Source organism: Pseudophryne corroboree, chromosome 9 (genome assembly GCF_028390025.1).
Source record: "Pseudophryne corroboree isolate aPseCor3 chromosome 9, aPseCor3.hap2, whole genome shotgun sequence".
NCBI lineage: Eukaryota > Metazoa > Chordata > Amphibia > Anura > Myobatrachidae > Pseudophryne > Pseudophryne corroboree.
Window position 1 is genome coordinate 319766704 of NC_086452.1, and position 15598 is coordinate 319782301.

At 47.7% G+C, this 15598-nt stretch overlaps 1 protein-coding gene across 1 annotated transcript in view; it reads right to left on the bottom strand.

Annotated features, from left to right (window-relative positions):
- Positions 1 to 14116, bottom strand: part of TOMM22 (translocase of outer mitochondrial membrane 22) — a 57549-nt gene extending 43433 nt beyond the window's left edge. Inside the window, exons 1-2 of the mRNA XM_063940474.1 lie at positions 13847 to 14116; positions 6746 to 6864 (exon numbers count right to left, since the gene is read on the bottom strand). Of these exons, the coding sequence (XP_063796544.1) occupies positions 6746 to 6864; positions 13847 to 13936 (209 nt within the window). The 5' untranslated portion in view covers positions 13937 to 14116. The remainder of the gene's footprint in view (positions 1 to 6745; positions 6865 to 13846) is intronic.
- Between the last annotated feature and the right edge of the window lie 1482 nt (positions 14117 to 15598).

The window sequence follows — 15598 nt, forward strand, 5'->3', positions numbered from 1 at the left end:
GTCCCCACTCTCCCGGGTGTAGATCGTGTCTGCTGAGGAAGTCTGCTTCCCAGTTGTCCACTCCCGGAATGAACACTGCTGACAGTGCTATCACATGATCTTCCGCCCAGCGAAGAATCCTTGCAGCTTCTGCCATTGCCCCCCTGCTTCCCGTGCCGCCCTGTCTGTTTACGTGGGCGACTGACGTGATGTTGTCCTATTGGATCAATACCGCCTGACCCTGAAGCAGGGGTTTCGCTTGACTTAGGGCATTGTAAATGGCCCTTAGGTCCAGAATGTTTATATGAAGAGATGTCTCCAGGCTTGACCATAAGCCCTGGAAATTCCTTCCCTGTGTGACTGCTCCCCAGCCTCGCAGGCTGGCATCCGTGGCCACCAGGACCCAGTCCCGAATGCCGAATCTGCGGCCCTCTAGAAGATGAGCACTCTGCAACCACCACAGGAGGGATACCCTTGTCCCCGGTGACAGGGTTATCCGCTGAAGCATCTGAAGATGCGACCCGGACCATTTGTCCAGTAGGTTCCACTGGAAAGTCTTGCGTGGAATCTGCCGAATGGGATTGCTTCGTAGGAAGCCACCATTTTTACCCAGAACCCTTGTGCATTGATGCACTGAGACTTGGTTCGGTTTTAGGAGGTTCCTGACTAGCTCGGATAACTCCCTGGCTTTCTCCTCCGGGAGAAACACCTTCTTTCTGGACTGTGTCCAGGATCATCCCTAGGAACAGAAGACAAGTCGTCGGAACCAGCTGCAATTTTGGAATATTGAGAATCCAATCGTGCTGCCGCAACACTACCTGAGATAGTGCTACACCGACTTCCAAGTGTTCCCTGGATCTTACCCTTATCAGGGAATCGTCCAAGTAAGGGATAACTAAAATTTCCTTCCTTCGAAGGGATTATCATTTCGGCCATTACCTTGGTAAAGACCCGGGGTGCCGTGGACCATCCCTACGGTAGCGTCCGAACCGATAGTGACAGTTCTGTACCATAACCTGAAATACCCTTGGTGAGAAGGGTAAATTTTGACATGAAGGTAAGCATCCTTGATGTCCCGAGACATCATGTAGTCCCCTTCTTCCAGGTTTGCAATCACTGCTCTGAGTGACTCAATTTTGAACCTCTGTATGCAAGTGTTCAAAGATTTTAGATTTTAGATTTTAAACTCGGTCTCACCGAGCCGTCTGGCTTCGGTACCACAATAGTGTGGAATAATACCCCGTTCCCTGTTGCAGGAGGGGTATCTTGATTATCACCTGCTGGGAATACAGCTTGTGAATGGTTTCCAAAACTGCCTCCCTGTCAGCGGGAGACGTCGGTAAAACAGACCTTTGGAAACGGCGAGGGGGATACGTCTCGAATTCCAATTTGTACCCCTGAAATATTACCTGAAGGATCCAGGGGTCTACTTGCGAGTGAGCCCACTGCGCACTGAAATTCATTGAGAACGGGACCCCACCGTGCCTGAACTTGTAAAGCCCTAGCGTCATACTGAGGGCTTGGCAGAGGCGGAAAAGAGTTTCTGTTCCTTGGAACTGGCTGATCTCTGCAGCCATTTTCCTCTCCCTCTGTCACGAGCAGAAAAGAGGAACCCTTTTGTCCGCTTGCCAACCAGGACTGCGCCTGATAATACGGCGTCTTATTTTGAGAGGCGACCTGGGGTACATCCCCTTTTTTGTTAAGGCAATACTTCCAAATGCCGTTTGGAATCCGCATCACCTGACCACTTTACTGGTATAATTGGACAACGCACTTATACTTGATGCCAGTCGGCAAATATTCCGCTGTGCATCATGCATATATAGAAATGCATCTTTTAATTGCTCTATAGGCAATAATATACTGTCCTTATCTAGGATATCAAATTTCCAGTCAGGGAATCCGACCACGCCAACCCAGCACATCCAGGCTGAGGCGATTGCTGGTCGCAGTATAACACCAGTATGTGTGTAAATACATTTTAGGATACCCTCCTGCTTTCTATCAGCAGGATCCCTAAGGGCGGCCATCTCCAGAGAGGGTAGAGCCCTTGTTCTTACAAGCGTGTGAGCGCCTTATCCCCCCTAGGGGGTGTTTCCCAACGCACCCTAACCTCTGGCGGGAAAAGGTATACTGCCAATAACTTTTTAGAAATTATCAATTGTTATCGGGGGGAAACCCACGCATCATCACACACCTCATTTTATTTCTCAGATTCAGGAAAACTACAGGAAGTTTTTCCTCACCAAACATAATACCCCCTTTTTTTTGGTGGTATTTATATTATCAGAAGAGTGTAAACTTTTTCCATTGCCTCAATCATGCAATGTGTGGCCCTATTGGAAATCACGGTTGTCTCTTCACCGTCGACACAGGAGTCCGTATCCGTGTCGGCGTCTGTATCTGAGGTAACGGGCGCTTTAGAGCCCCTGTATGAGACGTCTGGACATGCACAAGCTGAGTAGCCGGCTGTCTCATGTCAACCACTGTCTTTTATACAAAGCTGACACTGTCACGCAATTTCAACAGTACATCCACTCAGGTGTCGACCCCCCAGGGGGTGACAACACTATTACAGACACTCTACTCCGTCTCCTCATCATTTTTCTCCTCATACATGTCGACACAAACGTACCGACACACAGCACACACACAGGGAATGCTCTGATAGAGGACAGGACCCCACTAGCCCTTTGGGGAGACAGAGGGAGAGTTTGCCAGCACACACCAGAGCGCTATATATATACAGGGATAACCTTATATAAGTGTTTTTCCCTTTATAGCTGCTGTATTGTTTATACTGCGCCTAATTTGTGCCCCCCTCTCTTTTTTAACCCCTTTCTGTAGTGTAGTGACTGCAGGGGAGAGCCAGGGAGCTTCCCTCCAACTGAGCTGTGAGGGAAAATGGCGCCAGTGTGCTGAGATAGGCTCCGCCCCTTTCTCGGCGTCCTTATCATCCGTTTTCTTGTATGTTTTGGCAGGGGTTAAATGCATCCATATAGCCCAGGAGTTATATGTGATGCATTTATTTTAGCCATAAAAGGTTTTCTATCGATTTATTGCGTCTCAGGGCGCTGCCCCCCCAGCGCCCTGCACCCTCAGTGACCGGAGTGTGAAGTGTGCTGAGAGCAATGGCGCACAGCTGCGGTGCTGTGCGCCTACCTTTATCTGAAGACAGGAAAGTCTTCTGCCGCCGATTTTTCCGGACCTCTTCGCTCTTCTGGCTCTGTAAGGGGGCCGGCGGCGCGGCTCCGGTGACCCATCCAGGCTGAACCTGTGATCGTCCCTCTGGAGCTAATGTCCAGTAGCCTAAGAAGCCCAATCCACTCTGCACGCAGGTGAGTTGGCTTCTTCTCCCCTTAGTCCCTCGATGCAGTGAGCCTGTTGCCAGCAGGTCTCACTGAAAATAATAAACCTAAACTAAAACTTTCACAAAGAGCTCAGGAGAGCCCCTAGTGTGCACCCTTCTCGTCGGGCACAGAAAATCTAACTGAGGCTTGGAGGAGGGTCATAGGGGGAGGAGCCAGTGCACACCAGGTGATCCTAAAGCTTTCTTTAGATGTGCCCTGTCTCCTGCGGAGCCGCTATTCCCCATGGTCCTTACGGAGTTCCCAGCATCCACTAGGACGTCAGAGAAATATAACAGAATACTTGAACTAAATATTCATATAGTAGTGCATTGTTCTTAACTAACACTGTCTAAACGACATGCAAAATACTTAAGTGTCCTGTAAATGCACAGCGCTGTTGAGGCAGGCGGCTTTACAGAGGAGACTTTGCCCAGCAGTCCCAGAATCAGCACAGCTCTGTGTAATGGCGCCCAAACACTGACAGGGAGTGAGAGAGAGAGAGATGCAGCTCCAGCACGGGAACATCTGCTGTAGATGGCGCCTGGGGGAGGGGCTACAGGTCAGCGCCTTATCCCCTCTGCTGGACTTCACCACCAGGTAGTATGGAGTCCATGTCAAACAGATTTTAGTAAATCCGACCTGTGCTCTTGCCCTGGTGGATATAGTGGGGTCCCTGCATGGCCACAGTGTCCATGCCAGCGGCACGGTCTGTCTCCGGAGACCATGTCTGGATCGCAATTTCGGCGCGTCCCACCTGGGGGACCCTCTTACCTACTCCCTAGATGTGCGGCCACGTGATCTAGGAGAGCAGCGGCGGTATATGTGTGCCTGATGAAACCGGGGGGCCTCCGCTGTAAGTACCCGGCAACCAGGGCGCGGGAGTATACAGTGCCGCTGGGGGAGGCGAGGGAGCCGCAGCACGATATGTCAGCATGACATATACCAGCTAGAGCCTATGCTGCGGCCCTTGAAGTCTTCTTTCTTCTCAGAAAAGCTCTTTTCAGGGCTGCCTAACGCAGCCCTCCCTGTTAGCTGCCTGCACTGCAGGCACCAACTTACAAACTGTGCTCCAGTGCCTGGAGGCGGGGATATAGAGGAGGCAGTGCAGTGCATCTTGAGAACAGTCAAAGCTTTAGCCTGTTGGGGCCTCGGATCAAGATCCAACTCTACACCCCGGTGTTATTCCCTGTGGAATACCAGTGTACCCCGCTGCAGAAATACGGACACCGGTATTCTGACACCCGATGAAATGCCGACACCGGAATCCTGACCATAAGTATGCCAGGGATCCTTAGGTTTAGGCTGCTGAGTAGGAAGGGTTAGGTTTAGGCATCACTGGGGAGGATTAGTTAGACTGCCGGGGTAGAGGGTTAGGGTCAGGTGGGTATTGGGGGTAGGGTATGTATACTTACCTAGCCCTGTTGAGATTGCCTCTTTAGGGATGCTACGGTCGGCCTTTTGATCGCTGGCATCCAACCACCAGGAACCATAAGTGATTTAATAAGCCATTCACACACAAACACTGTATTGGAGGTGTGTAATTATACATCCATGGCTTCACCTTTGAGACAAGAATATGCTACTGGCTGAATCAGCCAGGTAGCTCTTCCTCCTCCACCCAAGTGCAAGACCCTTAACTTATAAACAGCTAGCTCTCCCAAGAGATACCAAATACAGAACCTGTACTGTCTCCACAGAATACAGTGCCAGAAGCAGTTTACACTGCTGGTATATTACCCTTATAACACAGAGCCGAGAAGTTGGGTAACTGCCAGGGGAAGCTGGCACGACACAGGTCCATGCTTGGTATGAAAGCACTGACCCGGGTCGGCTGCAATGTGAAAGAAAGACCTGTGTCTTGCCTATAAGGCTGCTGATTGTCTGGCTCGGGAGCACTTGGGGATGTTATCTCCAAGCATTCTGTGTGAGTGGTGATGGCCCAGGTCCCATCGGCGGTGTGAAATGGTTATATATAGCTGATGCTCCATCTCTGACCCGTGTTCAGTATCCTGGGTCGGAGCGAGGACTTCCTCCACAGATATTAACACGAATTCCAGCAAAAAGTGTGTCATTAATTTGAAAATTATACAAGCAATGGAGGTTGGAAAGAAATGTCAATTTTAAGTCTGATCCACGACCAGAACACGTTAAGCTACACATTATGGGATCAGAAGGAAGCATTATATGTATAATATTATTCAGATAATGGGTGAATCATACTTATAGAAACTATTATTGTATTGTCAGTAGTTATAATATAGTCTGAGTAATGCTGTCCTGAAAAGACTGGCTTTGAAAGTACAGCTGACTTGGGACAACACTGTCCTGGTTCTGCCATATGTATGTATTTTTATAACAGTCGTACCTGGGGAATTCCAATTTAATACAGAAACTCGATCAACGTATTCTATTTTATGAAAGAATTTACATGTAATTACATACCATTTACTGTGTAAATGATAAATCAAAACTAACAAATTAGCAAGGAGAAAAAGACAAAAAAAAAAAAAAAAGACAATGGAGCAGATGTATTAAGCCTGGAGAAGTGAGAAAGCAGTGATAAGTGGAAGGTGATAATGCACCAGCCAATCTACATTTAGGAGCTGATTGGCTGGTGCGTTATCACCTTGCACTTATCACTGCTTTCTCACTTATCCAGGCTTAATACATCTCCCCCAATGTCTCAGAGAGAACACAGTAGGAGGAATTCAACTGTTTTAGGTTCTAATAATCCTGTCTAAACGGGACTGTTTAGACGCCAAAACAATTGTCACAATTCAATTGCGTTTGGGCGCCCATGCATATCACGCATGTAGCACCCAAACATACTGGGTTTGGCTGCGTAAAACTGCTAAACCCTTCTTAAGTCCTGCTATGGACGTCCAAACTCCCATTCGAATGGCCAAAGTGCAGATTAGCGCACATTTTTTCTTGTACCTCAGAAGGCTGCGAGAATAAATATGTCTTCCATGGCTAATGGGTGCCCGAACGGCAGAATAATTGAATTGCTGACATTGGGCGCCATCTAGTGGCGGCAGCGAATATAACAAATGAAATCCCCCAAGTGATACTAATAGAAAGATTATAGCAGATGCTAGAAAGTACAGCGAAACTAGAAATAAGCCAGACAAAGAATTCCCCCAACACATCAATGTGAATTCAGAAAAAATAATAAAATGCTATTCTATTTGTATATAAAATCCAGGCATCCCAGTTATAGACCATTACACTTATATGACAAGTTACTCACTACTTTCCTGTGCTTCTTCTTAGGAGTGGGCTAAACACTAACAATAGGAGTCATGTTAATTTGTGAACGTGCCCAGAGGTACACCAATGGGAGTGTGTGTGTGTGTGTGTGTGTGTGTGTGTGTGTGTGTGTGTGTCTAAATTCTATTATCTGATTAGGTACCTACCTATAAAATTTCTTGGCTGCACAAATGGAGTGGTCAAATGTGAAGCCAGCTGCATTACGTAGACTGTCAGGAAACATCTCTGTCAGGCCCCAAAGTCTTTCTGATAGTGTCTCATCCAGCTGGATAAAGGGAAAGGAAAGCCACATATTATTTGAACCCTAAATATAAAACTCAGTATACAAGTAACAACTGTCATTTTTCAGTTATTTATTTTATTTTATCACCATTAACAATGTAATGATTTTGAGAGTTGGGGAGGGAGACATTAACAGGTTAATTGCAGTAATTGTGATTCAGACATTAGCTGTGAATAACAATAAATACATAAAGTGAGAAAGTGAGAGAGAGAGACTGACTTGCACCAAACAGAGAATATAAACCTGACAACTGCGAGACCACCCAAATATATCATGCACTGACATATCTAGTGATAAATATAATTGTAATAGTTACTAGGAGTGAAATGTCCTAAAATACATTTTGGAAAATGTAACTTAATATAGGATTTTAACTACCTACCGGTAAATCATTTTCTCATAGTCCATAAGGGATATTCGGGAATCTAGTACGATGGGGTATAGACGGGGTCCAAAGGAGCCAGTGCACTCTAAATTTCTTCAACTGGGTGTGCTGGCTCCTCCCCTCTATGCGTCCTCCCACAGGCAGTTATAGGTAAAAACGTGCCCGAAGGAGAAAGGACATATATGAGAGAAGGAAATATGATAAAGATTATTGAGATTTACATACCAGCACACCACTAACATATAACAACCAGCAACGGCTGGTTTCAACAACAACAACAACAACAACAACAACAGTTGAACAGGTAACCACATAACAAGAACCTGCAGAAAAGTCAACGCACTGAGGCGGGCGCTCAATATCCCTTATGGACTATGAGAAAAGGATTTACCAGTTGATAATTAAAATCCTATTTTCTCTAGCACCCATAAGGGATATTGGGGAATCTAGTATGATGGGGATGTCTTAAAGCCTCCAGAAAGGGTGGGAACGTGCGGAGACTGCTGCAGCACCACCTGCCCAAACTGGGTATCTTCTTGGGCCAGGGTATCAAACTTGTAGAACTAAACAAAAGTGTTCTTCCCCTACTAGGTAGCAGCTTGGCATAGTCGTAAGGCCAAGACTCCACGGGAAGCCGCCCAGGAAGAACCCACTGATCTTGTAGAGTGGGCCTTCAGAGACTTAGGAACAGGTAAGGCTGCCGACACATAGGCCTGTTGAATGAATAGTAAGCCTAATCCAATGAGCAACAGACTGCTTTGAAGCAGGACAACCCTTTTTCTGGGCATCAAAGAGCACGAACAAAGAATCCGTCTTTCTGATCCGAGCCGTTCTCTTGACATAGATCTTCAAGGCTCGCACAGCATTTATTGCATCCAGAGAAGCAGGAGCGCCAGAACTGGATGGAATCACAATAGGCTAATTCAAGAGAAACGCAGAGACAACCTTCGGCAGGAACTGCTTCCTAGACCGAAGCTCCGCTCTGTCCTCGTAAAAGACCAAGTAGGGACTTTTACACTACAAGGCCCCCAATTCTGAGACACGTCGAGCAGAAGCCAGGGCCAGTAAAATCACCATCTTCCGCGTGAGGTATCTTCTACCGTCATCAGAGGTTCAAACCAGGAGGACTGTAGAAATTCCAACACTACATTCAGATCCCAGGGTGCCGTAGGCGCCACAAAAGGACGTTGGATGTGGAGTACCCCTTGCAAGAATGTCTGAACTTCTTTCAACACTGCCAATTTCTTCTTAATGAAACCAAGACGTAAGCCCTTATCCACACCAGCCTGCAGGCTGGTGTGGATAAGAAACGTCCCAAGTGAAACTCAGCAGGCGGATACATGCGTTCCTCGCACCAAGAGACAAATCTTCTCAGATATGATGATAGTGTTTTGACGTCACAGGTTTCCTGGCCTGAACCATGGTAGCAATAACCTTTTTGGAAAGGCCCTTGTGAGCTAGGATGTTCCTCTCAATCTCCATGCCATCAAACGAAGTCCAGGTAGACGAATGGTCCTTGTTGAAGATCTCTTCTTATTGGCAGAGGCCAAGGGTCTTCGACGGACATGTCCAGAAGATCCGCATACCACACCCTCCGAGGCCAATCCGGGGCAATTAGAATTGCCTGTACTCCCAGATTTCTGATGTGCTTAAGCACCCTGGGGAGTAACGGAATTGGGGGAAACAGGTAGACCAGCAAAAGGCCAAGTCGACGCCAGTGCATCCACTGCCCTCGCCTGAGGGTCCCTGGTTCGTGAGCCATACCAGGGAAGTTTCTTGTTGAGATGAGAAGCAGTCATGTCTATTTACGGGGCAGCCCCACCGGTTGTTGACCTGCTGGAACACCTGCTGGTGGAGTCCCCACTCCCCCGGGTGGAGATCGTGACGACTCAGGAAGTCCGCTTCCCAGTTGTCCATACCCGGAATGAAGATTGCTGACAATGCTCTTGCATTTCTTTCCGCCCAGAGGAGTATCTTTGACACCTCTCGCACGCAGGCTCTGCTTTTTGTCCCTCCTTGTCGATTGATATACGCCACTGCTGTAGTGTTGTCCGACTGTACCTGGATCATGTGATCCTTGAGCAGAGGAGAGGTCTGAAGCAGGGCATTGTAGATCGCCCGAAGTTCCAGAATGTTGATTGAAAGAAGGCTTTCGTGGGCTGACCACCTGCCCTGTAACAGCGCCATCCTCGTAGACTCGCTTCTGTCGTGAGGAGGGTCCAATCCTGAATTCCGAAACTCCGGCCCTCCAGTAGATTGGAGGACTGCAGCCACCACAGGAGGGAAATCCTGTCCTGACACGACAGCTGTATTATCCGGTGCATCTGAAGATGTGAACCGGACTATTTGTTCAGGAGATCCAGCTGAAAATTTCTGGCATGGAACGTGCCATATTAGATCGCCTCATAGGAGGCGACCATCTTCCCCATCAATCTTATGCAAAGATGGATGGACACTCGAGCAGATCGGAGTACCATGCGGACCAACCCCTGAAGTGTTCTCGCCTTGTCCTCTGGTAGGAACACCTTCTGGGCCACAGTATCCATCAACATCCCCAGGAACAGAAGCCGCCGAGTCGGCTCCAGGTTGGACTTCTGTAAGTTGAGGATCCACCCATGGCGTGACAGAAGTTGGATAGTGCGGTCTATATGGAGCAACAAAAGCTCCCTGGATCTTGCTTTGATCAGAAGGTCATCCAGGTAAGGAACAATGTTGACTCCCTGGACCCAGAGCTGGAACATCCTCGCCGCCATCACCTTTGTGAACACCATCGGAGCTGTGGACAGGCCGAAGGGCAGTGCCTGGAATTGGCAGTGATTGTCCAGCAGGGCAAACCGCAGGTATGCCTGATGAGGCAGCCATCCTTGATATCCAAGGAGACCATGAATTCCTATTCTTCCAGGCCCGCAATCACTGCTCGCAGGGATTCCATTTTGAACACCTTCAAGTAAGGATTCAAGGATTTTAGATTCAAATTGGGTCTTACTGAACCGTCCGGTTTCGGCACCACAAACAGGTTTGAGTAAAACCCTTTGTCACGTTGCGGTATTGGTACTGGAACAATGACATGGGACTGGCCCAACTTTAGGATGGCCTGTTGCAACGTAACTTGTATATCCTCCAAAGCTGGTAAGCTTGATTGAAAAATCGTTGGGGAGGAGTACTGTCGAACTTCAGCTTGTAGCCCTGAGAAACGAGGTCTCTGACCCAGGTATCCTGGCAGGAAGCCTCCCAGACGCGGCTGAAGTGACGCAGTCGAGCTCCCACCTTGAGATCCCCTCGGGGTGGGTGGGCACCGTCATGCTGAGGCCTTAGCGGAAGCAGACCTGGTGGTCTGTTCCTAAGAGCTGGTGCTTGCTGGCTTTCTGGACTTACCTCTAGTGCCTCTAGTCACATTGAAGGCACCTCTGGCCTTAGACTGAAACTGTGAGACAGAAAGGACTGGACAGATGGCCCCAGGTAGGAGCGTCTCGCCGGCAGAGCCCCAGAGGGGAGAAACGTGGATTTTCCAGCCGTAACTTTGCAAATCCAGGTATCCAATTTAACCCCAAAGAGCCATTCCACAGAAAAGGGGAGGGATTGCACATTACGTTTGGATTCTGCGTCTGCAATCCACTGACGCAACCACAAGGCCCTGCACGCCGACACTGCCATGGCAGAAGTCCTAGCGTTAATGTTCCCCATCTCGAGCGAATCACAGAGGACACGTGTAGTGTCCTGAATGTGTTTAAGGAGGGTCACCATAGTGACCAAGGGCATATCCCCCCGAGAGGGCCCCCTGAATTTGAGTGGCCCAGGAATGAATGGCATGGGTCATACAGCAACCCGCAATAACCGGCCTTTGCGATACATCTGCTGCCATGTAAATAGATTTGAGTGTAGTCTCTATTTTCCTATCCCCAGGATCCTTTATGGTAAAGGAGCCTGGGGCAGGCAGCACCGCCTTTTTGGACAGTCGAGAGACTGATACATCAACCCCTGGGTGTTCCTCCCAAAATTTCCTACATTCAGGAGCAAATGGGAGTGTGCGCAAAAAATTTTTGGACACTTGGAATTTTTTGTCTGGATTTTTCCAGGCCAGCTTGAATAGGTCATCTAACTTTGCAAAATCAGGGAAAGTGACATTAGGCTTGTTTTGTACAAAGAAAAACGACTGCTGTGATGCAGTGTCCTCTAGAGGGAACTTTAACACGTCCCATATAGCCAGAATTAGGGGTTCAATACCCTGAGCAGAATCGGGATCCCCACTAACAGGGTCTAAGTCCTCCCCATCCTCCTGTATATCCTCATCTGTATCAGAGTAGTGCAGGTAAACCACACTTTTGTGGTCCTGCATGAGAAGAGAGGGGCTGTGCCGCATCTGCCCTAGCAGCTAGATCTGCAACAGCTTGTTGTAGTAGCTGAGTTTTCTGTACATTAGCAGTGAGCTGGATGACATATCTGACATCATAGTTTTAAGAGACCCTAGCCAGTGGGGCTCTGGACCCTCTCCCCAAGCCCCTTCACTGATTTGTGAAGATTGGCTGCATTGTTCACATGAAACAGAATCAGATGATAATGGAGAGAATCTGGTGTGGCAGAAACTGCACAACTTGTGTTTACCCATGTAGCGGGGCCCCCGGTTTGTACTCACCACAGATGTCACCTTCGGGCAGTGTTAGGGGTGTGCGGCGTGCTGCGGCTGTGACAGCCAAGGCGCAGTGCCCCGCTGAACAACAACCCCTCAGGATGGCGGTCCTGTAGCGGGGAAGCGGCTCGGCACCCCGTAAGGCCGGTGACAGTTTCATCCCTAACTCCCACGGTGCAGGTATGCTGTTGCCCAAACAGCATACCGAAAATAAACATGAAAAAGAAATTGAAGAAAACTCTCTGGAGCTCAGAGATGCGCATCCTCTCCTGGGGCACTTTTTTCTAAACTGCCTGTGGGAGGGGGCATAGAGGGGAGGAGCCAGCACACCCAGTTGAAGAAATGTAAAGTGCACTGGCTCCTTGGGACCCCATCATACTAGATTCCCCAATATCCCTTATGGATGCTAGAGAAATTAAATAATTTAGCATCATGTGATATAGTCACACCCCCTGTCATCCACTGCTATGTAAGAATAATGTTTCCTTTCAGTACAATAAAAAGATCAGCATCAGATACTGTAGATAAATATTCCCAAATTCTCAGATTAACAGATTTACAAGGCACACATTTATAAAAGATCTGAAATCGCTTAAGCAGAAAACAGTTAACAGCTCTACAGAGAAGTGAGAAACAGCAACACAATCCCCAAACTATGGGTGCAGCAGTGACAGGCACACTAATGGGCTTCTTATTTAATTAAACTGAGTGTCTCAATTCAAGAAACTAGAGAGTAGATTAGATTTCAAGCCAGGACGTTAGTTATTAAATACTCTGTAGTCAATCCAATCAGCTGCGATTTATTTGAGGTGCGAGCAATTGCGCCTATAAGCAAAACTTATGGAACCCCCAGAGGCACAGATTTTTTACTGCAGCCCCTTAAGTCTGTGTACAAATAGCTACAAACCTCGACGCGATAAGGCTGCGAGTTCCAATGCTGTCGTTTACACACTTCCCCCTCACGTGTGTGGGAAAGTTAATTGGGTGCGCCGTCTGATTCAGAGTTATACCCAAGTCTTGTAAGTAGCAAACGGTGCATGTGCTGTAGTTACAATACACATCTTAGTGTGAGTTGGACAGATCTTAGCTGTGAATACAGGGGAAAGAACTGTTTAGTGGGAGGGTCACTGGCCTGTAACCAGAGTTGCGTCCAATTCCAATTCGAGGGTACGCCGCGGGAACATTTATTTCAAACTGATCTCTTGCACCCGCCATAGGCTAGATGTAATAGTCCTGGTACTAGTGGTGACGGCTGTCACCGCAGATGGAAAAACAGTGGGTGGTGTGATGCGTGCGCTAGAAGACACGCATATTGTTGTGTTATCATTGTATGGCAAAATATTCACATTATGCACGTAGCTGCATATGAGGCTACACGCAACACATCGGCCCAATGGGATCGATTCAATTCAGCGACGGTTGAATAGTGCCGGGAGTTAGCTCCCGGCACTATTCAATACAGCGCCAAGTGACACCAATTGTCAGGAATTCTTCTCTCACCCCCTGGGGATGAGAGAAGAAATCCGACAAAAGTGCTGCCGCGAGGCTGATTCTGTCGGGAATCAACATCGCGGCGGGTAGTTAAGTCGGAGAACGCCCGTTCTCCCGACAATTCAACCTGTTAAGACGGTGAGAACGGGCCTTGGCCGAATTAACTTGAGCTGAATTGAATAGCGACGGGAGCATACTCCTGGCGCTATTCAACTGTCGCGGGATTGAATCGGCCCCAAAGTGTGCACTGTACAGCAATCCCCATCATGCAGTAGGGTCACACTGAAATTACTGCGGTATGATCAAGAGCTGCACACTAACAAGACAAAATGTAATTTGAAGAGCAGCCAGCAAGGAAGCTGAAGGCCATAGCTGTAATGAGGACAGCTCAGTGCAGGGTGACTGACACCTTCTCATTGCTGTGCCCACAGAGAGCATCCAAACTAACACCCGGACCTCACCTCCTCGTCATCCTCCTCCTCCTCTTCGGTGTCCGGGTTCCTGGCCTCGCTGAGCGCGATCTCCAGGGGCAGCTCGGAGGGGGAGGACATGTCTGCTGCTCAGCGTGCGGGAACACTCAGGGGTCAGCCGGCAGGAATTGGGTCATCGGAAGCGCCCGGCACATCACCATAGAAAGGAGAGAGAGAGAGACAGGCACATCACCATAGAGAGGAAACAGAGAGAGACAAGCACATCACCATAGAGAGGAGAGAGTGACAGACCGGCATATCACCATAGAGAGGAAACACAGAAAGACAAGCACGTGACATCACCATAGAGAGGAGACAGACGGAGCAAGCCGTAAGAAGCAGAAAGCGCCCTCTACTGTTGGATACATTATACTACGTTATGTGGGAAGTGCAAGCAATTTGTAGAAAAATGTAATCTCTACTTCTGGAGTGAACACATAAGTAAATAGGCTTGAAATAAATAAATTCATATTGTAAAAATCGCTTACAGGCATTTAGTACCTAGGGGACCATTTATCAATGACATAGCTATTTAAAACATGTTGCGTATGATAACTGGTGCTCCAGCCAATCAGCTCCTAACTGTCATGTGGTTTTTTTTTTTGTTTTTTTTAAATGACAGTTGGGGGCTGATTGGCTGGAACACCATTTTTCATATGCAACACGTTTTAAATAGCTAAAACTTGCTGATAAATGAGCCAGCTAGTAACATACAGTTGGTGACACAGCAAGCTGAGACAACAACCAGTGGGGGTTATTCAGATCGCATTGCAGCAATTTTCCCGTTTACGGCGCTAATGCACACGCGCAGGTCCTGTCCTGCACGTGCGCAGACCAGCCAATGCGATTGTATAGCATACCCTCCAACATGTTACACATAAAAATCGGTACAAATTAGGAAAGGGGGGGCGTGGCACGCCCCTTTTCCTATACATTCAATGGAAGTTTGGAGAGCCATAAATCGGTACAGACCATAAAAAAAAAGGTCCTGTACCTGCTAAAAAGGTACAGTTGGAGGGTATGGTCTCGCTTTGGCAGCAAACGCATCTGCCTGATTGACAGGTAGAGGCGTTTGCGGGGCGAGCAGGTGTGGACCGTTGCGGGGGCGACACGTGGAAAATAGGTCGGAATGGCAGGGTGTCGTCCACAGTTGCTGTGACCGCTATTAAATGAAATAAAAATAGGTATATAGCTTGGCCAAAGCCTAAACCGCTCTCAGTCTGTCTGAGGAGGACACCGCAGGAAAGGTCTGTCATTGTGATGATAACTAGAAAAGTGTTTTTTTTGAAAGAGTGACCGTGGCGCCTAAAACACCCAGAATAGCAGCACCCCCTGAACCAGTGGTATTCCCTAATACCAAAACAAAATATAGTGGATATAGAAGGTAGGATCAGTATGGGTGTGTTAGGTGTAAAGGTATGTGAAAGATACTTTCCTTAACTTGCTCTCTTGTAGATTGTAGGTGTATCTCAAATGGATCCCATATAGAAAGAAAGCATATATGTTAGATATGGTGAAGTATGTTTAAACAAAAATGTATTTAATGGACAACAACTTCATCAACAATATAAAATGAGTAACAAAAAAAGGTACAATCTCACTTTTTGCGCTCCAAATGTCCCTTCACTTGAATAGTTCTCACACCGATGATATTGTTTACATGGAACAAAAAATTAAACACAACATAGTGTAATACTGTATATGAGAAAAAGTTCTTTCCACTGTGTGGAGGAGAAATAAGGT